The 26,698-nt window shown below is 37.5% G+C and overlaps 1 protein-coding gene and 1 long non-coding RNA gene across 3 annotated transcripts in view; one reads left to right on the top strand and one right to left on the bottom strand.

Annotated features, from left to right (window-relative positions):
* Positions 1-3,135: 3,135 nt before the first annotated feature.
* LOC119480289 (spindle pole body component 110-like) overlaps positions 3,136-26,698 on the bottom strand; it is a 28,024-nt gene continuing 4,461 nt past the window's right edge. Inside the window, exons 3-4 of the mRNA XM_037756422.1 lie at positions 14,642-14,829; positions 3,136-3,734 (exon numbers count right to left, since the gene is read on the bottom strand). Of these exons, the coding sequence (XP_037612350.1) occupies positions 3,281-3,734; positions 14,642-14,829 (642 nt within the window). The 3' untranslated portion in view covers positions 3,136-3,280. The remainder of the gene's footprint in view (positions 3,735-14,641; positions 14,830-26,698) is intronic.
* Positions 5,015-15,559, top strand: LOC119480296. Of its 2 annotated transcripts, none has more exons than XR_005204873.1 (3): positions 5,015-5,075; positions 15,129-15,194; positions 15,294-15,559. It is a non-coding gene; the product is annotated as an uncharacterized LOC119480296 (long non-coding RNA). The 2 variants fall into 2 exon arrangements; XR_005204872.1 differs by having other exon boundaries at positions 5,017-5,075; positions 15,261-15,401.

Below are 26,698 nucleotides of genomic sequence, written 5' to 3'. Positions count from 1 at the left end.
CAACCTGGCATTATTTATACGTTTAATAATTGACCATATTGAGCCAGCACACAGTATTGTTCAACAGTATGGTTCTGTCTAGTGAACCCCCGCAGTGTAACGGGGGAGGCTATTTCATTTTGAAACAGAAAAGTTACAGTATTTACTCAGTCCACAAAGTACAAATGTTTTAAGCCCGTCACTTACTCAGATACACTCACACATGAATTCATTCATTCACAACAGTATTTTTATTTGTAAGGGCTATTTTTGTATTTTTGTATTTTATTCTATTTACAATGTTCAACCTGCCATTATTTCTACGTTTAATATTGAAGATGTTTAGCCAGCACACAGTATTGTTCAATAGGATGGTTCTGTCTAGTGAACCCCCTCAGTGTAACAGGGGAGGCTATTTCATTTTGGAACAGAAAAGTTATGGTATTTACTCAGTCCATGGACTCAGATATTCATACACAGTCAAATATACACCCTCACTCAGTCAGTCAGATACACACACACACACACACACACACACACACACACACACACACACACACACACTGTGTCTCTTACTCACTCACAACTCATCACACTATTTTTTATTTGTAAGGGCTTGAGTATTTGAATGTTTTATTTGGATGTTACTTTGATACAGTACAGATACTGTAAATTTTACAGTAACTTACTGGCGAAACTGCTGCCAGTATTTTACTGTAATTTTTGAATTATTACAGCAAATTACTGTATGCTTTGATTACAGTAAGCTACTGTATTCTTTGATACAGTAGAGATAGTGTAAATTTTACAGTAAAATACTGGCAGCAGTTTCTCCTGTAAGTTACTGTAATTTTACAGGAAAAAGTTTTACAGTAATATTCCATAGGCCTTGGTTCTGCCCATGGATGTATTAAAAGAACAGTTTTGCCCAATGTGTTTACCCCAAAGATATGACGCGTTGATGACGCGTGACCCAGCCTCCTTTCCATAGGTCTCGGTTCTGCCCGGTTCTGCCTGCCAGTTTCCTGCTAGCTGTTTGCGGCTGTCATAGTGGATATATTGGCTGTAATTCATCACTTTTATTGTCTTATAATACACCCATAGGCTGTATGATGTAAGCCTGTGCCGTGAATGTATTCATGTCCAGCTTGTTCAAGAGCATAACGAATAAGGGAAGTGCACACAGTAACAGTTTAAATATGCAAATGAGTTTATTAAAGATAATTTAACTGAAGCAAAATTAAGTGGTGAGGCCAATCTCCTAATGAGAGGGGAGGGGCCAGGCAATCAGGGGAACTGACAGAGGCAAACAGACAGCCCAAGACAGAATCATACTGACAAGGCTGTCGCACAATAAATAAAAAAGAAAATAATAAAAGAAAATAAATAAAGAATAAAAAATAAAAAAATAAATATGCCATTAAATATAGCAAAATAATATTACAAATAAATGTAGCCATTAATTAATTGATAAAATGTGAATTTGTTTGTCTTTTTTAATTTGTTCTTTTATTTATTTGTTTATGTATTAATTTCCTTATTTATTCACTCTTCTGTTTATTTTCCCCTTTTATGAATTCATTTATTTGTTTTTAATGTATGTATTTATGCATTTACTGGCAGCCCCATCATTTGCATAATGAGGCAGACATGCAAAAAGAAATGTCAAAAGAAATGTATGAAGAAAAGAATACAGAAATAAATAAGTTTGGTGAAATAAATAAAATGGAAAAATTATATGGAAAAGGAAAAATTATGCAGACATTAATAAATAAAGTAATTAATGAATTTAAAAATAGAAATAAAATTAATAAATAAAATAGGAACAAAAAAATATTTTAAAATACATTAAAAATTAACAACGACCAAAACATAAATAAATAAAAGGGAAAATTAAATAGAAGAGTAAATAAATAAATAAGTGAATAAATAAATGAATAAATAAAGGAGCAAATTAAAACAGATATATCAATTTATGTGACATTTTATCAATTAATTAATAGCTACATTTATTTTTAATGTTGCATTTAATGACATGTTTATTTATTTCTCAAGTCATTTATTTATTTATTCATTCTTTTTGGCAGGTTCCGTCCTCCATACTTCTGTAGATATCAGAGTAAATATTATTTTCTTATCCTTTGAAAAGAGGTGAAATTAAATATGTTTCTAGAATTATTTGGAGACCAACAAATGTAGAGTGAAACATCATCCTTGATCTCGTCATCAGTCAACTCACACAATGCTGGTCCACCTCATGTATTCAACACGTATTCCAGTGTTTCACATACAGAAAGAAAATATGTTTACAACTGTCTGTTAATAATCATAAGCCCATCAGTGATGAAGGTCACATGGTTTTTCCTGCAGAATATCATTATTTATTACAGAACCAGCTCCTAAAATACCATCTTTTATTATGTCACATTGATCATTTTGTTGATCAACTTCAGCTTCTATATCATAACTTAAACAGATAGCAGTACTTCTACTTTAAAGTCACTGAAATACAATAATGTATTTACACTGTATGTGTTTACTCAGAGTGGCAGACACATTGAACTTTTGGCAAAAAACTGAGCACCAGCAGAAAACCATATATTATTGAATATTTATTTTTATTATTGATATTTATTCATATATTTGGACTGAGGGAGAAACCTGAACAACAGGGGGAAAACTCCATGATTGATTGTATGTGATTGATTTAAGTAGAGTGTCAACTCACTTGACACTCTAAATATATTACCAATTAGTTCATATGCTTCGAGTGTCAACTCGAAGCATATGAACTAATTGGTCGGTGTCCCATGCGCGCTCGCATATGCGCGCTCGTGAGTGGCTACGCTGTTCAGAGAAGACTCCCACACAACAGGTGTCGCTGTTAACAAGCATTTCTGATTCTTACAAACAGTCCCTTTAGTATATTAGGGAGGAGACCTGATCACCAGGGCTTAAATCAAATACAATGAGTGTCCAAATCATTTGCATATCTTTTGATATCGTGGGAGAATATGCAAACTCCATACAGCTGGACAGGTGGATCTCCACCTGTCTCTGTGAGGCTGCAGTGCTAATCATTAATCACTGAGCCACTGTGCCGCCCTGAAGTCGACGGGGTACATGAGGGAGGAAGGGTGGAGGTAGGATGGAGGGAGGGTGGACAGAAGGAGGAGGGATGAAAAGAGAGGAGGTGAGGTGGATGGAAGAGAGAGGTGAGGGGGGGAAGAAGTGGGAGCTACTGGTGTCAACACCCAGCAGCCTTCTCCAACCGACTGTTGCCGTCACGACTCTCTTTCATCTACGCTTTCTCCCTCTTCTCTTTCTTTAACACCTCCTTGTTGAGCATTCTGGTTTTCAACTCTTCCAGTTGTGTCTGTCTATCCTCTGTTTCCCTCCTGCGAAAGAAGAAACCCCACGTCTTCTTCTTCTTGCTCAGTTTGAGACAGAGATCCTCCAGGACCTTGTTCTCGCCATGTACCTGGCTGAACTCCGTCTCCCTGCGTTGTTGTTGTTGGGCCAGGTCGTGGTTCTTGTCCTCCACGACTTTTAATTTCATCTCCCGGCGTTGATGTTTTCCGGCCAGGTCGTTGATCTCATCCTGCAGCTTGTTGAACTCTGTCTCCCGGCGTTCATGTTTTCCCGCCAGGTCCGTGTTCTCATCCCGCAGCTTATTGACTTCCGTCTCCAACTCTGTGTTCTTGGCCAGCTCCTTTTGGAACCTTGATTCCAAAACTGGCATGTCCAAAGGGAATTTGACCACCAGTTTTATATTCTCAATCTCCACCTGATGTTTTAAGGCCAGATAGCTGTTCTCATCCCGCAGCTTGTTGACCTCCATTTCTTGGCGTTGATGTTTTAAGGCCAGATCGTTGATCTCATCCCGCAGCTTGTTGACCTCCGTCTCCCGGCGTTGATGTTTTGCGGCCAAGTCCTTGTTCTCATCCCGCAGCTTGTTGACTTCCGTCTCCAACTCTCTGTTCTTGTCCATCTCCTTTTGGAACCTTGATTCCTCACACCATTCAAGCAGCTCCTCGTACTCCTGGTTCAGGAGCTGGTAGGTTTCATTCTTCAGTTTAAGAGCTTCCTTGACTCGGGAGATTTCTGCCGCCGGGTCCTTGTTCTCCTGCAGCTTGTTGACCTCCGTCTCCTGGCGTTGATGTTTTAAGGCCAGATCGTTGATCTCATCCCGGAGCATGTTGACCTCTGTCTCCCGGCGTTGATGTTTTGCGGCCAGGTCCTTATTCTCATGCTGCAGCTTGTTGACTTCCGTCTCCAACTCTCTGTTCTTGGCCATCTCCTTTTGGAACCTTGAGTCCTCACACCATTCAAGCAACTCCTCATACTCCTGGTTCTGGAGCTGGCAGGTTTCATTCTTGAGTTGAAGAGCTCCCTTGAGTCGGGAGATTTCTGCCGCCTGCTGTGTTTTGATCACAAATCCTGTTGATGAGGTCGTTGTTGGCCTTGAGGGTCATGTTGACAAGGTCCTCGTTGGCCCTGGGGGTAATGTTGATGAGGTCCTCGTTGGCTCTGAGGGTGCTGTTGATGAGGTCCTCGTTGGCTCTGAGGGGCTTGTTGGCGAGGTCCTCGTTGGCCCTGAGGGGCTGTTTGGCAAGGTCCTCGTTGGCCCTGAGGGGCCTGTTGGCGAGGTCCTCGTTGGGTCTCAGGGTCCTGCCGATGAGTTTCATGTTCGCTCTGAAGACCGCCAACAAGCTTTTGTTTTTTCTCCTTTGCATCCAGCCATTCCAGCCACTGCTCTTTCCGCTTATTGACCTCCGTCTCCTGGCGTTGATATTTTAAGGCCAGGTCGTTGATCTCATCCCGGAGCTTGTTGACCTCCGTCTCCCGGCGTTGATGTTTTGTGGCCAGGTCCTTATTCTCATCCCGCAGCTCGTTGACTTCCATCTCCAACTCTCTGTTCTTGGCCATCTCCTTTTGGAACCTTGATTCCTCACACCATGCAAGCAGCTCCTCGTAGGTTTCATTCTTCAGTTGAAGAGCTTCCTTGAGTCTGGAGATTTCTGCCGCCTGCTGTGAGATGATCTCAAGGTCTTGTTGATGAGGTCCAGGTTGGCCCTGAGGGTCATGTTGACGAGGTCCTTGCTGGACCTGAGGGAAATGCTGACAAGGTCCCCGATGTCCCTGAGGGTCCTGATGGCGAGGTCCTCGTTGTACCTGAGGGTAATGTTGGCGAGGTCCTTGTTGGCGTTGAGGGTCATAGTGATGAGGTCCTCGTTGGCCCTGAGGGGCTTGTTGGCGAGGTCCTCGTTGGCCCTGAGGGGCTGTTTGGCGAGGTCCTCGTTGTCCCTGAGGGGCCTGTTGGCGAGGTCCTCGTTGGGCCTCAGGGTCCTGCCGATGAGGTTCATGTTCGCTCTGAAGACCGCCAACAAGCTTTTGTTTTTTCTCCTTTGCATCCAGCCATTCCAGCCACTGCTCTGCATTTGGATGTTCCATCCTGTAGCAGACTAGAGATGTACAAAGCAGACTGTGGATAATGAGAGACAAAAAACAATGAATAACATTATTATATAACAGAATAAAATAGATAATGAAATAGGTAAATTAAATAATATGGTGGTTGTGGTAATCAGATTATGGTACTGTTTACATACTGACCTCTGACTTTCAGGCAAATTATAATTAACATATTTTTCACATTTCTTAAATAAACAATAAGTTCTCAATGTAATGTCTGTAAATGCGTACATAGATATTATTGGCTGAAAATGATTGTGATGATTACACACACACACACAGACTGAGAGACAGTTACACAACTCTACACACACATTTGCAAATAGTTATGCTCCAATAACGGCCCCGTACCGATCTTCATGAATAAAATCTCTTGTGTTCACATGGAACACACTGCAATATACTGCTTATACTCAAATATAGAAACACAAAGATACTGTAATTATATACTTACACTAGTCGTTTAGACACGTTAGGTCAACAGAGGTTGTAGATCAGACTGTAGTCTATTAAAGACTATGGTCTGTGGTGGATCAGACTGTAGTGGTTTAAAGACTATGGTCTGTTGTGGATCAGACTGTAGTCTATTAAAGGCTATGGTCTGTTGTAGATCAGACTGTAGTGGTTTAAAGACTATGGTCTGTTGTAGATCAGACTGTAGTGCTTTAAAGACTATGACAGAAACAGAAATAACAATTTATGTTAAATTTTATCAATTTGTATGGCTACATTTACTTTTATTTTATTTTTCTGCATTTTTTGCTAATTTTAATGACATATTTATGTATTTATTTATCGAGTCATTTATACGTGTAATTTTTATTTTGGCAAGTTCCGTCCTCCACACTTTTGAGGTTTGAAACTGTTGACGTTTCAAAGACGGAGGCATCAGGAAATTCAATCAGAGTTGTAAACGACGACTCACTCCGTCTCCTTTACCGGGTGTCAAAATTTAAAGGACTTGTTAGCTAAATAAATAACAGGAAAAGAGAGATAACTACCCGCTGATTCTACTATTAGATTATTATTATTTCGGTTTAGGCTTGGGAAATACAAATTTAGAAAGACTGGTGTGTTACAAACTGGATACCAGGACATTTCCAGAACAAAGTCTTACAAAAGAGGAGAAACGAGATGGAGTTTGACCTTGATTTTTATTGCTGCTATAATCTGGGCATTATCACATTAATTGGTCAAAATGATCCAAAATCAAGGATCATATTCAGAGGCATGTCTGTGTGTTTTTGTTAGGTGTTGTTTTATTCAAACTATTGCATGAACATTTGTCTTTATCAGAAACAATATTACTAGAATAGAAAAAAATATTACTATTATCAAGCATCTGTCATGTGTACATTTCTGCTTTACATGATTCATTTGATTCCCTCCTGGTTTTAGTCTTTATGCTAAGCTCGGCTAAACGCATCCCAGACCAACTCTGTACTGGACACAGAAATGAAAGTGATATCCATCTTCTCATATGACTGAGCGTTTTTATATATTCAGTTAACCAAAGAGAATAATGTGATGAAATCATATTGTCAGATAGATATGTCCTTGGTGATCACTGGAATTGTAATCAAGCAAAGTGCAGTTATTTGTAATTGTACCATTATACGTATAATGAATGAAGACTATAAAGGACAAGACCTTACATGAAGGTTTGAACTGGCAAATAGAGTCCAGGATCGTTTTTATGTATCCTTATGCTTTTACATATGGAATAAAAGTGTGTGGTTCACTAATATTGTTTGTCTCGGGTCCTTTTTATTGACATTTTCTCAGATCTGGTTCAGCCACGGGTAATAAAATCAGTTATTGTGGAATTGTCAATATTACACTGGTTCTCTGTGAGATGTCTTTAATATAAAGTGGGGAAAAAAAGTTCGGAAACTTGTTATGTGTTTGGTGGATTATTTCTCTGTTGTTACAATGCTAATTGGCTTTGTATTTTACATCGTTGGAAAGCCTGTTTATTTACCTTCACAATGATGTCCAACTTGTAAGGATCATGCATTTGTGGGATGAGCAGCACAGCTGATTATGTGGGTAGCGCCCAAGAAAAATTTGCCAAAATGCTCTGCCGATGGTAAACAGTGTATTCTCCTGTTGGAATTGACTCAGTAACAGGGAAAAAACAAGACATATTGTCTATTTTACACTTTATTCATTTAATACACCGTCAGGAGCCTCTGTAGCGGTTGGAAGATCCATACGCAGCCACAACAGCCTGGTCACACGTTGCTGTGGGGTGGCGTTCCATTCCTCAACCAGGATTCATTGCAGGTCAGCCAGCGTGGTTGTGTTGGTTACTCTAACACGTACAGCACGCCCAAGCTGATCCCACAAGTGTTGAATTGGGTTGAGGTCTGGACTCTTGGCAGGCCGTTCCATTCTCTCTACTCCCACATTGTGGAGGTAGTCTGTGATGACCCTGGCTCCGTGGGGGCGAGCGTTGTCATCTTGGAGGATGAAGTTAGGTCCCAGATTGTGGAGATATGGGATCACCACTGGCTTTTATTTCCTGATAGCAAAAGAGTATTACATGTTCTTAAAAGAAAACAACACAGTTTGAACCCTCAAGACTGGGGCTTTTGCACAATTCAATCATGCAGATCTAATAATATCTAAAATACAACTTTTTAAGGGGATTAAATGTACATGCAAGTGTCTTGTCTGACCATTGTAAAGAAACATTTTGCACATAGAAACGGGAAGAAATAATGCAGGCCTGCTGTCTTGGACACAGGTTAATTCTACATTGCCGATAAAAAGAGATATATGCTGCATAATAGAGCAATGGGAAATGTATAGTGTGTTAAATATAACAGATGAAGAGAAGGGATTTTTCGTTGTCACAAAGGGGCCACATAATGTATGTCAATAAATGCATATTACTCCAGCACACTAGGTGATGCTAATCAAGCCCCCAGGAAGTGTGCCGGTCGACGATCCCGACTTTCATAGTGTCCAAATTAACCTGCAACTTCCGTGTCAGTCACGTGATGCACTGGACCCAAAAAGACTTTTTCCCATAGACTTACAGTGGGAAAGAGACGTCTGTAACTCAGCAGATCTTTTTTTTTAGGTGAATCAACTTCCCAGTAAGAACGCCTAAACAGCCCTTATTTCAAAAATTTAGTTTTTAAAGTTATAAAATGAACTAATAGCTGAATCCAGAGTTATTTTCCTCGGCATAATGAACGCGCATCAGACCTACGAGACTGCGCCACCCTGCGCGCTCATGTGACATATCCGAGTTCTGTCTAAGGCCTATGGAAAGGAGGCTGGGTCACGCGTCATATCTTTGGGGGTAAAACACAAAATCTGGTCTGCACTCGCTGAAATTGAGCCAATTCCAACGCAGGACCGCAGCTTCAGTTACACTGCGCATGTGTTATACCCAAAGAGCCATGTCCGCCCGTGACCCAGCCTCCGTTCCATAGGCCTCGGTTCTGCCCATGGATGTATTAAAAGAACGGTTCTGCCCAATGTGTTTACCGCAAAGATATGACGCGTTGATGACGCGTGACCCAGCCTCCTTTCCATAGGTCTCGGTTCTGCCCGTTTCTGCCTGCCAGTTTCCTGCTAGCTGTTTACGGCTGTAATAATGGATATATTGGCTGTAATTCATCACTTTTATTGTCTTGTAATACACCCATAGGCTGTATGATGTAAGCCTGTGCCGTGAATGTATTCATGCATTCCGTTAATGTAACGTACGTTTACTAACATCTCCGTTCCCAAACAACCGGGTAGTAACCAGTGAACGTGCTTGCTATATAATGAATTCTTACCATCTTTTAATTGAAATATAAATATAATGTAGAGCAATGGTTCTAGCTTTATTAACAGTTAATTATGGAGGACAGAACTTGCCTAAATCAGATAAAAATGAATAAATAACTCAATAAATAAATCACTCAATTTTTATGCCCAGCTCGTTCGAGAGCATAACAAAAAAGGGAAGTCCACACAGTAACAGTTTAAATATGCAAATAAGTTCTTTAAAGATAAATTTAACTGAAGCAAAATGATGTCAATAAGGGTGTAGAGTCAGTATTGAGGTGTGGGTGATGGGTGCTGTGAAACTATAGTGCTAACCTAAGATACCTTTAACATAAGGGATAACTAAATATAAGCAAAACCACAAAAAAAAAAACAAGCTGGGAGCCTGCAAGGCACCAGCCTTCCATGAGGGAGAGAGCGAGAGGCCATCTTGAGGCAATCAGGGGAACTGACAGAGGCAAACAGGCAGGCCAAGACAGAATCATACTGACAAGGCCGTAGCACAATAAATAAAAAAAAAAAGAATAATAAAAAAAAGAAAATAATAAAAGAAAATAAAAATAAAAAATATGCCATAAAATGTAGGAAAATAATATTACAAATAAATGTAGCCATTAATTAATTGATAAAACGAGAATGTGAATTTATTTGTCTGTTTTAATTTGCTCTTTTATTTATTTGTTTGTGTATTAATTTCCTTATTTATTCACTCTTGTTTATTTTTTCCTTTTATGTATTCATGTATTTATTTTTTAATGTATTTCTTTATTTTTGCACTTATTTTTTATTTTTATTTTTAAATGTATGTATGTATTTATGCTTTTACTGGCAGCCCCCTCATTTGCATAATGAGGCAGACAGGCACAAAGAATTGTATGAGGAAAAGAATACAGAAATAAATAAGTTTGTTGAAATAAATAAAATGTAAAAATGAAATGCAAAGGGAACATTATGCTGACATAAATAAATAAAGTAATTAATTAATTTAAAAATAAAAATAAAAATGAGTGCATGAATAAATAAATATAATAAAAACTTCAAGAACAAATTAATAAATAAAATAGAAATAAACAAAATATATATTAAAATACCTAAAAAATTAACAACGACCAAAAAATAAATAAATAAAAGGGAAAATTAAATAGAAGAGTAAATAAACAAATAAGTAAATAAATATATGAATAAATAAATAAATAAATAAAGGCGCAAATTAAACAGATATATCAATTTATGTGAAATCTTATCAAGTAATTAATAGCTACATTTATTTTTAATGCTGCATTTAATGACATTTATTTATTTCTCAAGTCATTTATTTATTTATTCATTCTTTTTGGCAGGTTCCGTCCTCCATACTTCTGTAGATATCAGAGTAAATATTATTTTCTTATCCTTTTTAAAGAGGTGAAATTAAATATGTTTCTAGAATTATTTGGAGACCAAATGAAAAAAATTTAGAGTGAAACATCATCCTTGAACTCGTCATCAGTCAACTCACACAATAATGGTCCACCTCATGTATTCAACACATATACCAGTGTTTCACATTCAGAAAGAAAATATGTTTACAACTGTCTGTTAATAATCAAATGTTATTAACGGTAAATAATGATAATATTAAAAATAATCATAAGCCCGTCAGTGATGAAGGTCACATGGTTTTTCCTGCAGAATATAATTATTTATTACAGAACCAGCTCTTAAAATATAATCTTTTATTATGTCACTTTGATTATTTTGTTGATCAGCTTCAGCTTCTATATCATAACTTAAACAGCTACCAGTACTTCTACTTTAAAGTCACCGAAATACAATAATGTATTTACACTGTATGTGTTTACTCAGAGTGGCAGACACATTGAACTTTTGGCAAAAATCTGAGCACCAGCAGAAAACCATATATTATTGAATATTTATTTTTATTATTGATATTTATTCATATATTTGGACTGAGGGAGAAACCTGAACAACAGGGGGAAAACTCCATGATTGATTGTATGTGATTGATTTAGGTAGTGTCAACTCACTTGACACTCTAAACTTATGAACAATTAGTTAGAGGGACTGTTTGTAACTTCTTACATGTATGAATGTATATCTTTGGGGGTAAAACACAAAATCTGGTCTGCATTCGCCGAGATTGAGCCGATTCCAACACGCGACCGCAGCTTCAGTTACACTGCGCATGTGTTATACCCAAATAGCCACGTCCGCCCGTGACCCAGCCTCCGTTCCATAGGCCTTGGTTCTGCCCATGGATGTATTAAAAGAACGGTTTTGCCCAATGTGTTTACCCCAAAGATATGACGCGTTGATGACGTGTGACCCAGCCTCCTTTCCATAGGTCTCGGTTCTGCCCGGTTCTGCCTGCCAGTTTCCTGCTAGCTGTTTGCGGCTGTCATAGTGGATATATTGGCTGTAAATCATCACTTTTATTGTCTTATAATACACCCATAGGCTGTATGATGTAAGCCTGTGCCGTGAATGTATTCATGTCCAGCTTGTTCAAGAGCATAACGAATAAGGGAAGTGCACACAGTAACAGTTTAAATATGCAAATGAGTTTATTAAAGATAATTTAACTGAAGCAAAATTAAGTGGTGAGGCCAATCTCCTAATGAGAGGGGAGGGGCCAGGCAATCAGGGGAACTGACTGAGGCAAACAGACAGGCCAAGACAGAATCATACTGACAAGGCTGTCCCACAATAAATAAAAAAAAAAACAATAATAAAAAAATAAATAAAGAATAAAAAATAAAAAAATAAATATTCCATTAAATGTAGCAAAGTAACATTACAAATAAATGTAGCCATTATTTAATTGATAAAATGTGAATGTGAATTTGTTTGTCTTTTTTAATTTGTTCTTTTATTTATTTGTTTATGTATTAATTTCCTTATTTATTCACTCTTCTGTTTATTTTTCCCTTTTATGAATTCATTTATTTATTTTTTAATGTATGTATTTATGCATTTACTGGCAGCTCCATCATTTGCATAATGAGGCAGACATGCAAAAAGAAATGTCAAAAGAAATGTATGAATGAAAAGAATACAGAAATAAATAAGTTTGGTGAAATAAATAAAATGGAAAAAATTATATGGAAAAGGAAAAATGATGCAGACATTAATAAATAAAGTAATTAATGAATTTAAAAATAGAAATAAAAAATTAGTGCATGAATAAATAAATGTAATAAAAACTTCAAGAACAAATTAATAAATAAAATAGAAACAAAAAAAATATTTTAAAATACATTAAAAATTAACAACGACCAAAACATAAATAAATAAAAGGGAAAATTAAATAGAAGAGTAAATAAATAAATAAGTAAATAAATATATGAATAAATAAATGAATAAATAACTAAAGGAGCAAATTAAAACAGATATATCAATTTATGTGACATTTTATCAATTAATTAATGGCTACATTTATTTTTAATGTTGCATTTAATGACATATTTATTTATTTCTCAAGTCATTTATTTATTTATTCATTCTTTTTGGCAGGTTCCGTCCTCCATACTTCTGTAGATATCAGAGTAAATATTATTTTCTTATCCTTTGAAAAGAAGTGAAATTAAATATGTTTCTAGAATTATTTGGAGACCAAATGAAAAAAATTTAGAGTGAAACATCATCCTTGAACTCGTCATCAGTCAACTCACACAATAATGGTCCACCTCATGTATTCAACACACATACCAGTGTTTCACATTCAGAAAGAAAATATGTTTACAACTGTCTGTTAATAATCAAATGTTATTACCGGTAAATAATGATAATATTAAAAATAATCATAAGCCCGTCAGTGATGAAGGTCACATGGTTTTTCCTGCAGAATATAATTATTTATTACAGAACCAGCTCTTAAAATATAATCTTTTATTATGTCACTTTGATTATTTTGTTGATCAGCTTCAGCTTCTATATCATAACTTAAACAGCTACCAGTACTTCTACTTTAAAGTCACCGAAATACAATAATGTATTTACACTGTATGTGTTTACTCAGAGTGGCAGACACATTGAACTTTTGGCAAAAAACTGAGCACCAGCAGAAAACCATATATTATTGAATATTTATTTTTATTATTGATATTTATTTATATATTTGGACTGAGGGAGAAACCTGAACAACAGGGGGAAAACTCCATGATTGATTGTATGTGATTGATTTAAGTAGAGTGTCAACTCACTTGACACTCTAAACATATGAACAATTACTTAAAGGGACTGTTTGTAACTTCTTACACGTATAAATCACCGGGGTCGGTGTCCCATGCGCGCACGCATATGCGCGCTCGCATATGTCGCATATGCACACTCGCATATGCGCGCTCACGTGTGGCTACGCTGTTCAGACAAGACTCCCACACAACAGGTGGCGCTGTTAACAAGAATTTCTGATTCTTACAAACAGTCCCTTTAGTATATTAGGGAGGAGACCTGATCACCAGGGCTTAAATCAAATGTGTCCAAATCATTTGCATATCTTTTGATATCGTGGGAGAATATGCAAACTCCATACAGCTGGACAGGTGGATCTCCACCTGTCTCTGTGAGGCTGCAGTGCTAATCATTAATCACTGAGCCATTGTGCCGCCCTGAAGTCGACGGGGTACGGGAGAGGGAGTAAAGGTGGAGGTGGGATGGAGGGAGGGTGGACAGAAGGAGGAGGGATGAAAAGAGAGGAGGTGAGGTGGATGGAGGAGAGAGGGTGGAGAGGTGAGGGGGGGGAAGAAGAGGGAGCTACTGGTGTCAACACCAAGCGGCCTTCTCCACCCGACTGTCCCCGTCACGACTCTCGTTCATCTACGCTTTCTCCCTCTTCTCTTTCTTTTTCACCTCCTTGTTGAGCATTTTGATTTTCAACTCCTCCAGCTGTGTCTGTCTATCCTCTGTTTCCCTCCTGCCAAAGAAGAAACCCCACGTCTTCTTTTTCTTCTTCAGTTTGAGACAGAGATCCTCCAGGACCTTGTTCTCGCCATGCAACTGGCTGAACTCCGTCTCCCGGCGTTGTTGTTGTTGGGCCAGGTCGTTGTTCTTGTCCCACAGCTTGTTGACCTCCGTCTCCTGGCGTAGATGTTTTAAGGCCAGATCATTTTTCTCATCCAACACTTTGTCGAACTCCGTCTCCCGGCGTTTATGTTTTCTGGCCATGTCCTTGTTCTCATCCTGCAGTCTTTTGAACTCTGTCTCCCGGCGTTGATTTTTTAAGGCCAAATCATTGATCTCATCCCGCAGTTTGTTGAATGCCGTCTCCCAGCGTTGATGTTTTCCGGCCAAGTCCTTGTTCTCATCCCGCAGCTTGTTGACTTCCGTCTCCAACTCTGTGTTCTTGGCCAGCTCCTTTTGGAACCTTGATTCTAAAACTGGCATGTCCAAAGGGCATTTGTCCACCAGTTTTATCTTCTCAATCTCCACCTGATTGAGTTTACTCGCCATCAGTTTGATTTGGGTCTCCAAAGCCTGTTGTTTTCCGGCCAGGTCGTTGTTGTCATCCTGCAGCTTGTTGAACTCCGTCTCCCTGCATTGATGTTTTAAGGCCAGATAGCTGTTCTCATTCCGCAGCTTATTGACCTCCGTCTCCTGGCGTTGATATTTTAAGGCCAGGTCGTTGATCTCATCCCGGAGCTTGTTGACCTCCGTCTCCCGGCGTTGATGTTTTGTGGCCAGGTCCTTGTTCTCATGCCGCAGCATGTTGACTTCCGTCTCCAACTCTCTGTACTTGGCCATCTCCTTTTGGAAATTTGATTCCTCACACCATGCAATCAGCTCCTCGTAGGTTTCATTCTTCAGTTGAAGAGCTTCCTTGAGTCGGGAGATTTCTGCCGCCTGCCTTGAGATGATCTCAAGGTCCTGTTGATGATGTTGACGAGGTCCTTGCTGGCCCTGAGGGAAATGCTGACAAGGTCCCCGATGTCCCTGAGGGTCCTGATGGCGAGGTCCTTGTTGTCCCTGAGGGTAATGTTGGCGAGGTCCTTGTTGGCCTTGAGGGTCATAGTGATGAGGTCCTCGTTGGCCCTGAGGGGCTTGTTGGCGAGGTCCTCGTTGTCCCTGAGGGGCCTGTTGGCGAGGTCCTCGTTGGCCCTGAGGGGCTGTTTGGCGAGGTCCTCGTTGGCCCTGAGGGGCCTGTTGGCGAGGTCCTCGTTGGGCCTCAGGGTCCTGCCGATGAGGTTCTTGTTCGCTCTGAAGACCGCCAACAAGCTTTTGTTTTTTCTCCTTTGCATCCAGCCATTCCAGCCACTGCTCTGCATTTTGATGTTGCATCCTGTAGCAGACTAGAGATGTACAAAGCAGACTGTGGATAATGAGAGAGAAAAAACAATGAATAACATTATTATATAACAGAATAAAATAGATAATGAAATAGGTAAATTAAATAATATGGTGGTTGTGGTAATCAGATTATGGTACTGTTTACATACTGACCTCTGACTTTCAGGCAAATTATAATTAACATATTTTTCACATTTCTTAAATAAACAATAAGTTCTCAATGTAATGTCTGTAAATGCGTACATAGATATTATTGGCTGAAAATGATTGTGATGATTACACACACACACACAGACTGAGAGACAGTTACACAACTCTACACACACATTTGCAAATAGTTATGCTCCAATAACGGCCCCGTACCGATCTTCATGAATAAAATCTCTTGTGTTCACATGGAACACACTGCAATATACTGCTTATACTCAAATATAGAAACTGTATATAGATACTGTAATTATATACTTACACTAGTCGTTTAGACACGTTAGGTCAACAGAGGTTGTAGATCAGACTGTAGTCTATTAAAGACTATGGTCTGTTGTAGATCACACTGACGTTTAGGTCTCTCTCGGATCGAGACTGTAATCGTACTGAAGTTGTGGTGAAATTCGGTTTCTAACCAGACTTCTGAGATTAAAGCCAACGTAATGTCATAAAGCCAGTTCCTGCCTGGAATATGACATAACAGTGTAATGTCATAAAGCCAGTTCCTGCCTGGAATATGACATAACAGTGTGATGTCATAAAGCCAGTTCCTGAACCGTGACATCACCATGTGATGACATCACTGAGCACTTTCACCGCCATGAAGGAGTGAACTGCGTCCATAGCAACGGTCTGTTATTCCTTTAAAACAGACCGTTGCTATGGACACAGAAATTGACCAATCAGAATGGAGTATTGTGTAAATAAGGTAGTTATAATGTGCTGTGTGAACTACTGTGTAAAGCATCAGCATGAATACTTTATAAACCTTGTTATCATTATAAATATGTATTAATAGTTTTATATAAAGCCTTATAAATACATTATAATTGAAGAAGAACAGACAATTGAAGAAACAAATTAAAACAGAAATAACAATTTATGTTAAATTTTATCAATTTTTATGGCTACATTTATTTTAATTTTATTTTTTTGCATTTTTTGCTAATTTTAATTACATATTTATGTATTTATTTATCGAGTCATTTATACGTGTATTTACATATGGAATAAAAGTGTGTGGTTCACTAATATTGTTTGTCTCAGGTCCTTTTTATTGACATTTTCTCAGATCTGGTTCAGCCATGGGTAATAAAATCAGTTATTGTGGAATTGTCAATATTACACTGGTTCTCTGTGAGATGTCTTTAATATAAAGTGGGGGAAAAAGGTTCGGAAACTTGTGTTTGGTGGCTTATTTCTCTGTTGTTACAATGTTAATTGGCTTTGTATTTTACATCGTTGGAAAGCCTGTTTATTTACCTTCACAATGATGTCCAACTTGTAAGGATCATGCATTTGTGGGATGAGCAGCACAGCTCATTATGTGGGTAGAGCCCAAGGAAAAATTTGCCCAAATACTCTGCCAATTGTAAACAGTGTATTCTCCTGTTGGAATTGACTGTTGTTTTGAGTTGTTTGGTGGATTGGATGATTGAACTCTCTTTCAGTAACAAGGAACAAACAAGACATATTGTCTGTTTTACACTTTATTCATTTAATACACCGTCAGGAGCCTCTGTAGCGGTTGGAAGATCCATACGCCGCCACAACAGCCTGGTCACACGTTGCTGTGGGATGGCGTTCCATTCCTCAACCAGGATTCGTTGCAGGTCAGCCAGCGTGGTTGTGTTGGTTACTCTAACACGTACAGCACGCCCAAGCTGATCCTCAAGTGTTCAATTGGGTTGAAGTCTGGACTATTGGCAGGCTGTTCCATTCTCTCTACTCCCACATTGTGGAGGTAGTCTGTGATGACCCTGGCTCCGTGGGGGCGAGCGTTGTCATCTTGGAGGATGAAGTTAGATCCCAGATTGTGGAGATATGGGATCGCCACTGGCTTTTATTTCCTGATGGCAAAAGAGTATTACATGTTCTTAAAAGAAAACAACACAGTTTGAACCCTCAAGACTGGGGCTTTTGCACAATTCAATCATGCAGATCTAATAATATCTAAAATACAACTTTTTAAGGGGATTAAATGTACATGCAAGTGTCTTGTCTGACCATTGTAAAGAAACATTTTGCACATAGAAATGGGGGAAGAAATAATGCAGGCCTGCTGTCTTGGACACAGGTTAATTCTACATAGCCGATTAACAGAGATATATGCTGCATAATAGAGCAATGGGAAATGTATAGTGTGTTAAATATAACATAGATGAAGAGAAGGGATTTTTCGTTGTCAGAAAGGGGCCACATAATGTATGTCAATAAATGCATATTACTCCAGCACACTAGGTGATGCTAATCAAGCCCCCAGGAAGTGTGCCGGTCGACGATCCCGATTTTCATAGTGTCCAAATTAACCTGCAACTTCCGTGTCAGTCACGTGATGCACTGGGCCCAAAAAGACTTTTTCCCATAGACTTACAGTGGGAAAGAGACGTCTGTAACTCAGCAGATCTTTTTTTTTTTTTAGGTGAATCAACTTCTCAGTACGAACACCTAAATAGCCCACATTTAAAAAAAAATTAAAGTTGTAAAATGAACTAATACCTAAATCCAGAGTTATTTTCCTCGGCATAATGAACGCGCATCAGACCCACGAGACTGCGCCACCCTGCGCGCTCATGTGACATATCCGGGTTCTGCCCAAGGCCTATGGAAAGGGGGCTGGGTCACGCGTCATATCTTTGGGGGTAAAACACAAAATCTGGTCTGCACTCGCTGAAATTGAGCCAATTCCAACGCAGGACCGCAGCTTCAGTTAGACTGCGCATGTGTTATACCCAAAGAGCCACGTCCGCCCGTGACCCAGCCTCCGTTCCATAGGCCTTGGTTCTGCCCATGGATTAAAAGAACAGTTCTGCCCAATGTGTTTACCGCAAAGATATGACGCGTTGATGACGTGTGACCCAGCCTCCTTTCCATAGGCCTTGCTGCCTGCCAGCTTCCTGCTAGCTGTTTGCGGCTGTAATAATGGATATATTGGCTGTAATTCATCACTTTTATTGTCTTATAATACACCCGTAGGCTGTATGATGTAAGCCTGTGCCATGAATGTATTCATGCATTCCGTTAATGTAACGTACGTTTATTAACATCTCCGTTACCAAACAACCGGGTAGTAACTAGTGAACGTGCTTGCTGTATAATGCATTTTTGCCATCTTTTAATTGAAATATAAATATAATGTAGAGCAATGGTTCTAGCTTTATTAACAGTTAATTATGGAGGACAGAACTTGCCGAAATCAGATATATATGAATAAATAACTCACATAAATCATTCAATTGTTATGCCCAGCTCATTCGAGAGCATAACAAATAAGGGAAGTCCACACAGTAACAGTTTAAATATGCAAATAAGTTTATTAAAGGTAATTTAACTAAAGCAAACTGAAGTCAATAAGGGTGTAAAGTCAGTATTCAGTAGTGATGTTACGTGCTGTGCCGAGGCTTCGGAGCGTGTGTCGACTAATCCAGGAAGTGTGGGTGATGGGTGCTGTGAAACTATAGTGCTAACCTAAGATACCTTTAACATAAGGGATAACTAAATATAAGCAAAACCAAACAAACCGAGCTGGGAGCCTGCAAGGCACCAGCCTTCCATGAGGGAGAGAGAGAGAGGCCATCTTGAAATGACCCTGCTTATATATGCTCCCATCAATCTCCTAATGAGAGGGGAGGGGCCAGGCAATCAGGGGAACTGACAGAGGCAAACAGGCAGGCCAAGACAGAATCATACTGACAAAGCTGTCGCACAATAAATAAAAAAAAATAATAATAAAAAAGAAAATAATAAAAGAAAACAAAAATAAAAAATATGCCATAAAATGTAGCAAAATAATATCACAAATAAATGTAGCCATAAATTAATTGATAAAATGTGAATGTGAATTTATTTGTCTGTTTTAATTTGCTCTTTTATTTATTTGTTTATTTATTAATTTCCTTATTTATTCACTCTTTTGTTTATTTTTTCCTTTTATGTATTCATGTATTTATTTTTTAATGTATTTCTTTCTTTTTTAATTTATATTATATTTATTTATTTTTGCACTTATTTTTTATTTTTATTTTTAAATGTATGTATTTATTTATGTATGTATTTATGCTTTTATTGGCAGCCCCCTCATTTGCATAATGAGGCAGACATGCACAAAGAAATGTATGAGGAAAAGAATACAGAAATAAATAAGTTTGGTGAAATAAATAAAATGAAATGCAAAGGGAAAATTATGCTGACATAAATAAATAAAGTAATTAATTAATTTAAAAATAGAAATAAAAATGAGTGCATAAATAAATAAATATAATAAAAACTTCAAGAACAAATTAATAAATAAGATAGAAATAAACAAAATATATTAAAATACCTAAAAAATTAACAACGACAAAAAAATAAATAAATGAAAGGGAAAATTAAATAGAAGAGTAAATAAATAAATAAGTAAATAAATATATGAATAAATAAATAAATAAAGGCGCAAATTAAAACAGAAAAATCAATTTATGTGAAATCTTATGAAGTAATTAATGGCTACATTTATTTTTAATGCTGCATTTAATGACATATTTATTTTTTTCTCAAGTCATTTATTTATTTATTCATTTATTCATTCTTTTTGGCAGGTTCCGTCCTCCATACTTCTGTAGATATCAGAGTAAATATTATTTTCTTATCCTTTTTAAAGAGGTGAAATTAAATATGTTTCTAGAATTATTTGGAGACCAAATGAAAAAAATTTAGAGTGAAACATCATCCTTGATCTCGTCATCAGTCAACTCACACAATGTTGGTCCACCTCATGTATTCAACACATATACCAGTGTTTCACATTCAGAAAGAAAATATGTTTACAACTGTCTGTTTATAATCAAATGTTATTAACAGTAAATAATGATAATATTAAAAATAATCATAAGCCCGTCAGTGATGAAGGTCACATGGTTTTTCCTGCAGAATATCATTATTTATTACAGAACCAGCTCCTAAAATACCATCTTTTATTATGTCACATTGATCATTTTGTTGATCAGCTTCAGCTTCTATATCATCACTTAAACAGATACCAGTACTTCTACTTTAAAGTCACCGAAATACAATAATGTATTTACACTGTATGTGTTTACTCAGAGTGGCAGACACATTGAACTTTTGGCAAAAATTGAGCACCAGCAGAAAACCCTATATTATTGAATATTTATTTTTATTATTGATATTTATTCATATATTTGGACTGAGGGAGAAACCTGAACAACAGGGGGAAAACTCCATGATTGATTGTATGTGATTGATTTAGGTAGTGTCAACTCACTTGACACTCTAAACATATGAACATTAGTTAGAGGGACTGTTTGTAACTTCTTACATGTATGAATGTATATCTTTGGGGGTAAAACACAAGATCTGGTCTGCATTCGCCGAGATTGAGCCGATTCCAACACGCGACCGCAGCTTCAGTTACACTGCGCATGTGTTATACCCAAATAGCCACGTCCGCCCGTGACCCATGTAACACTTAGATGTACATTTACAGCTAGATTCTAACAGTTACCTGTAAAATGCTTTTACTGTATATTACTGTGAAAGCAATGCATTCTGGGAGTCAGAACGCTTTCTCCCATGATCCCAGCGGTCAAGTGTATCTTTTTGCTTGCCGCTGAGAATCTCGGGAAAATAAATTAACGGCTATTTTTCTAAATTCTCCCGCGTATTTTTTTCGAGTTGACCGTTGAGCACCACAGCTCAACAGCTCAACGGTCAACAGCTCAACGGTCAACAGCTCAACGGTCAACAGCTCAACAGCTCACTCTGGCAGCAGCAGCAGCAGCATCGTTGTTCTCCAGTGCAACTTGAGGAGAGACAGCAGCAGTTTGGATAAACACTTCTTATTTTCACCACCGCCAGTTCCATTTTGATCGTCAGACCAGACGAAGGGAAACTCCAGTGGTTACATTACCTTACTTCATGGTAAGTCAAATCATCAAGTTGTATTGTACCTTTGCTAACACAGTGCATGTTCCTCAGTGTATGTACTTAAGCTAGCTAACGTTTGGTCGTTAGCTATTCTTAGCTTCGTCTATATTTCAATACTCATTAGTATCACAGGTAACAAACACCAGTAGTCTATCTTATATTCACGTTAGCTAGCGCTAGCTCGTTAGCTAGCGCTAGCTCGTTAGTTAGCGCTAGCTAACGAGCTAGCTGGTTTTAGCCTAGTCAGCATTTAAATTCTCAATAGAATTACTAATAACTACTAATAGCAACAATCTAAAAGGGAGACAAGGCAGTATCTATCTTGTGTTTCCAGAATGTTCAACTGTCAATTTTGCCGCCATGCATGTGGTACTAAATATTGTTTGGCATATGAAAGTTCACCAAAACACCCCACACATCCCATTTAAATGTGCTTTCCACGATTGTAACCGTTCATTTGGCAAAGTTACAGCTTTAAAATGCCATGTATATAGAGATCACCCAGATCAGAGGGTGTCAAGCTTGAGGGAAGGATGTTCTGGCATAAGGACATTAACATTAGACGTTTTATCATGCCACATCGATTTCTGTAGTCAAATGTGACAGTTTGTCTACATTATTTTCTCACTTGAAGACTCACATTAAAGAGGGGAAACCAGTCTTATGTCCATTCACAAATTGTGGTAAAATGTTTACTGTGATATCCACTTTTTCATCACACTTGTCAAGAACACATAAAGGTTGTGTAGTTGGTAATCTTTTGAGTCAGATCAGGTCAGGTAGAGATGATGGAGAGAATACTGTTGAGCAAGCAGGGTGCTCACATGAGCATGCAGGGTGCTCAGATGAGCAAGCAGGGTGCTTCAAATAGAAGAGAGATGTCCTCATCTTGCAGGCAGATGTGAGTATAACTGATGTAGTTTATTTCAGATTAAGACATTGAAATTATTGAAATGCAATGAGTGGAGCTCAGTGGGATTTTAAAAATAATTTCTTTAAAAAGGAAAATTGATGACGACTATAGTTAAAGCATTGTTTAATTGTATTAACATTAACTTAGAATTGCAATGCCTTTATTGTCTCCTATATAGGTGTCAGACACAGCGGCGACTGTGAAGGCATCCCTCACCCTTCCTGATAGCCCTTGGTTGATCATTCTAGGTAAGCACTAAGCCCCACGTTTCTACTTACACTGTACTAGTGCACATATGCAGAGTATTTCTATTGAGCCTGTCAGCAGGCAGTCAGAAGGTGTGGGGCAGGCAGGAAGACGCTGCTTGCCGCTGGAGTTGGAGTTCAGTTGTAGTGAGTTTCTATGGTTATGTCTTCTATATTGTATATAATACACACACCTTTACATTCTTATAAATAGATACTGATTCATAAACAGTTGTGCATACAGAAATGGATAAATAAATACATAGTTTTAGATGGTTAATAAATAGTTGACTCTATAATACATACACAGTGGGCTATGTTTTAGTTAATAAATAGTTGACTATAATACATACACAGTAAGCTACGGAATAATAATTTCTCTGATTCTTCTCTTATATATAAATAGTTTGTTTGAGCTTTTCTCTCACTCTCTTTCTGGATTAGGGTGTTCCTATAGCTTGTAAATGTGTAAATAGTTCTTTTGATATTCTCCCTCCCTTTGTAGATTTTATTTTATTTGTATTAACTTTTTTACTTGATTTCTCCTTCACTGCAGCCGACACAACCACTAAGCTTTATGCAAATGAGTGCGCGATGGTGTCGCAAGTATGTAAATGGCTACCTGGATACATCCAAGAGCAGTACAGTAGATGAGTAGCATCTCACATCCTGCATCAAGAATTCCTGATATCTAGCGGAGGCTTACATTTTTTTAGAAAGGTTTTCAAATATCAGTTGGAAATGCCAATACCATACAAAAACAATAACGCGGTAAGTGGCCACTTGATAATTCGTCAAATGGTCAATTTGGTATTCAGCCTAAAGCTTTTTGCATTGTGTTTCAGGTCCAATGATTTCCGACCAGCGCTGGATGGTAAGCATCGAGGGTCAGGTGGTGTGTGAAGGGGCATTGTCTGCGTTGGGGCTTGCTGTTGTCTTCACATCCTACTACAACTTCAACCTCCAATATCAGGATCACGCTGCCTGCACACTTGAATTCATACAGAGGTAAGTTTGAATTCCATATAGTCATTTGTGTCAGATGTTTGGGCCTTACAGCTATCCTTGCATCTATCTATGTGTGATAGACATACGATCAGAGAGTAGGGTATGGAGAGTTCATTCCAAAATAAGCTTAAATGATCACTTGGACGTTTGGGTGTGTATGTGTGGTTCTAAAATATACACAAGAAACATAAAAACAGTATTAGCCTTCAATAATATTTCATATATAAATTAATAACCCATTGCTATTAGTCTTGAATAATTAAATTAAATAGATAATTATCAAAGAGTCATCAAGTTACCAAAAACACTCAATGTTATATGCATATTCCAAAAGTGTGACACTCATAAAACATCATGCAAGTAAGCTATATTAGCAAGAAGTATTTCACCATGTCCACGTGTATCTACTCTAATATGCATTGCAAACATAAAGCATGAAAAAGAACGGTTTGGGGACTTATAATAAATCAGGTATTATTTACACTAACAATATTTAGTGGTCTAATATTAGGTAAGAGGTGGTTTGATTCACATTTGTGTCTTTTTGTTTTACCTTGCTATGCCTTGTAGAAGCCGTGTCAGGATCAACCCAGAGAGAGAGACAAAGGCACGACAGGGAAAGGTGACCAGCAAGAAGAGCGGGAAAATGGTTCATAAGAAAGTGACATCCCTGAATCCTCATGTTTGCACCCTCCTGCGGAAGCTCATGGATTTCGAGTGGGACTTTGTGTGAGTTTAACAATCACATCCCTGACTCTGTCTGTAGAGTTAAAATGCACACACACAAACCCTCCATATCTCACTCAATTACTGAAAATCCCTTTGTGTCTGTGTCTCACTTATTCACAATGTTATTTTTTATTTAATTTTGCTTAAAATGTTCAACCTGGCATTATTTATACGTTTAATAATTGACCATATTGAGCCAGCACACAGTATTGTTCAACAGTATGGTTCTGTCTAGTGAACCCCCGCAGTGTAACGGGGGAGGCTATTTCATTTTGAAACAGAAAAGTTACAGTATTTACTCAGTCCACAAAGTACAAATGTTTTAAGCCCGTCACTTACTCAGATACACTCACACATGAATTCATTCATTCACAACAGTATTTTTATTTGTAAGGGCTATTTTTGTATTTTTGTATTTTATTCTATTTACAATGTTCAACCTGCCATTATTTCTACGTTTAATATTGAAGATGTTTAGCCAGCACACAGTATTGTTCAATAGGATGGTTCTGTCTAGTGAACCCCCTCAGTGTAACAGGGGAGGCTATTTCATTTTGAAACAGAAAAGTTATGGTATTTACTCAGTCCATGGACTCAGATATTCATACACAGTCAAATATACACCCTCACTCAGTCAGTCAGATACACACACACACACACACACACACACACACTGTGTCTCTTACTCACTCACAACTCATCACACTATTTTTTATTTGTAAGGGCTTGAGTATTTGAATGTTTTATTTGGATGTTACTTTGATACAGTACAGATACTGTAAATTTTACAGTAACTTACTGGCGAAACTGCTGCCAGTATTTTACTGTAATTTTTGAATTATTACAGCAAATTACTGTATGCTTTGATTACAGTAAGCTACTGTATTCTTTGATACAGTAGAGATAGTGTAAATTTTACAGTAAAATACTGGCAGCAGTTTCTCCTGTAAGTTACTGTAATTTTACAGGAAAAAGTTTTACAGTAATATTCCATAGGCCTTGGTTCTGCCCATGGATGTATTAAAAGAACAGTTTTGCCCAATGTGTTTACCCCAAAGATATGACGCGTTGATGACGCGTGACCCAGCCTCCTTTCCATAGGTCTCGGTTCTGCCCGGTTCTGCCTGCCAGTTTCCTGCTAGCTGTTTGCGGCTGTCATAATGGATATATTGGCTGTAATTCATCACTTTTATTGTCTTATAATACACCCATAGGCTGTATGATGTAAGCCTGTGCCCTGAATGTATTCATGTCCAGCTTGTTCAAGAGCATAACGAATAAGGGAAGTGCACACAGTAACAGTTTAAATATGCAAATGAGTTTATTAAAGATAATTTAACTGAAGCAAAATTAAGTGGTGAGGCTAATCTCCTAATGAGAGGGGAGGGGCCAGGCAATCAGGGGAACTGACAGAGGCAAACAGACAGCCCAAGACAGAATCATACTGACAAGGCCGTCGCACAATAAATAAAAAAGAAAATAATAAAAGAAAATAAATAAAGAATAAAAAATAAATATGCCATTAAATATAGCAAAATAATATTACAAATAAATGTAGCCATTAATTAATTGATAAAATGTGAATGTGAATTTGTTTGTCTTTTTTAATTTGTTCTTTTATTTATTTGTTTATGTATTAATTTCCTTATTTATTCACTCTTCTGTTTATTTTCCCCTTTTATGAATTCATTTATTTGTTTTTAATGTATGTATTTATGCATTTACTGGCAGCTCCATCATTTGCATAATGAGGCAGACATGCAAAAAGAAATGTCAAAAGAAATGTATGAAGAAAAGAATACAGAAATAAATAGGTTTGGTGAAATAAATAAAATGGAAAAATTATATGGAAAAGGAAAAATGATGCAGACATTAATAAATAAAGTAATTAATGAATTTAAAAATAGAAATAAAATTAATAAATAAAATAGGAACAAAAAAAATATTTTAAAATACATTAAAAATTAACAACGACCAAAACATAAATAAATAAAAGGGAAAATTAAATAGAAGAGTAAATAAATAAATAAATGAATAAATAAAGGAGCAAATTAAAACAGATATATCAATTTATGTGACATTTTATCAATTAATTAATAGCTACATTTATTTTTAATGTTGCATTTAATGACATGTTTATTTA

Source organism: Sebastes umbrosus, chromosome 21, assembly GCF_015220745.1.
Source record: "Sebastes umbrosus isolate fSebUmb1 chromosome 21, fSebUmb1.pri, whole genome shotgun sequence".
In the NCBI taxonomy this organism is placed as follows: Eukaryota; Metazoa; Chordata; class Actinopteri; order Perciformes; family Sebastidae; genus Sebastes; species Sebastes umbrosus.
The sequence above is the reverse complement of the archived record's forward strand: the minus strand, read 5'-3'. Positions and strand labels throughout refer to the sequence as shown.